The sequence below is a fragment of the Aplysia californica genome, unplaced genomic scaffold (assembly GCF_000002075.1).
Source record: "Aplysia californica isolate F4 #8 unplaced genomic scaffold, AplCal3.0 scaffold00486, whole genome shotgun sequence".
Classification (NCBI taxonomy): domain Eukaryota; kingdom Metazoa; phylum Mollusca; class Gastropoda; order Aplysiida; family Aplysiidae; genus Aplysia; species Aplysia californica.
In genome coordinates this window covers 586,205-587,572 of record NW_004797756.1, presented here as the reverse complement: position 1 = coordinate 587,572, position 1,368 = coordinate 586,205, and the positions used below count along the sequence as shown (strand labels likewise).

The 1,368-nt window shown below is 37.3% G+C and overlaps 1 protein-coding gene across 1 annotated transcript in view; it reads right to left on the bottom strand.

The window, feature by feature from the left end:
- Positions 1–101: 101 nt before the first annotated feature.
- Positions 102–1,368, bottom strand: part of LOC101854191 (potassium channel subfamily K member 1) — a gene marked incomplete at its 3' end in the record, with an annotated part of 28,253 nt that continues 26,986 nt past the window's right edge. The window contains 1 exon segment of the mRNA XM_035971705.1: positions 102–966. Coding sequence (XP_035827598.1) covers positions 102–330 — 229 coding nt within the window.

Below are 1,368 nucleotides of genomic sequence, written 5' to 3'. Positions count from 1 at the left end.
AAGCAATAGCAGTGACTTTCTCTACATTGTTCCACCCACCACATTAAAAGAAGATCAACAAGAGCACCACATAATTTTAAATAAAATAAATTATGACTTACTGGTCATACAGCCGTTGTGTTTCTGCAGAAAGGCCGCCCGAACATCTTTGATATGATCCACAAGCCTCGACTCAGGGGGTTCCTCAATTGCAGCGAAAACTGCCGCGCCAATCACGAGGAACAGGATGTAAAAGATGCCAAGGGCGAACAATCGGAAATTACTACGCTTCAAGATTAAAGCTCCAGTTGTTGCCCTTTGTTCTGTGATGGGCTCTGTGTCGGTGGCCATGTCTGGTAGAGTTTTGGTGTCGTTGTATTGTGTTTTCAAGTTTTTATCGTTGTTTCTTTCCTTTTTGGAGTTTTCTTTTTTGTTCTCTTTAATTTACATTTAAGAATGGTTTAGTTTTTCGCTTTCCCTTTTGCCTTTTGTCTTTTTCCACCAACGCTGAGGAAGTTAATGTTATTTTAAAGCCAAGAATGCAGTTGTTGCAACTACTGCTACTTCTCTGCTATGTGTTCGTGGCGTAGTCAGAAATAACTTGACTACACACTCTTCTTTCTCATCATCTACTTCTTGTTAAAATGGAAATGATCTTTTCGGCAATTCCACTACACATTATCAGTAGATAAACAGTTTGTCTCTTCCGTGACTCACAAATTGTTAATTGCCATTTTCATCTTTCGAAATCCAAAATGAAGTCAACAGACTTTTACTTGAAATGATAAATCCAAATCTCAGAGTATCTTGAACTTGAAGTATCCTTACTAGATCTAGATCTAGATCTTTCAAGTGTGCTTCACAGCAAGGTAGTGAATTGTATCCTCGGTTGAAAAAAGTATCCTTAGAGAAAGCTCCTGACCTCTTCAGTGAATTCAACTCGCCGTATTCAGGTAGATCTAAAGGTCAGTAGCATCCAGGTGAACGCTGGGGGAAAAGACAGAAAGAATATCAAATATTGAGAATAAGTGTAGTAGCCTTGAAAAATTTATTCCCTCTTTTCGGACAACTAACATCTTTAAAACTTTCCCCCCCGAATATATCTTTAAAAGTAAAAGACAATTATTATTATAGTATTCCTGCGGAGTGACAGAGAAAGACACAGAACGTCATTTTTATCATCATGCATTAAACTCTTACCGTCTTATTCAATTTGTAAAAGAAGTACTTGGTACGCACATACAATTACTATTAGAAAACTGATAAGATAAGATAAGATAAGATAAGATAAGACAAACTTTTATAGTTCAGATCCTGGCACATTAGTTTGATGTTTCTCAACGTACGATACATAATAAACGCGCCTACATGTGTGTGTGTGTGTGTGTG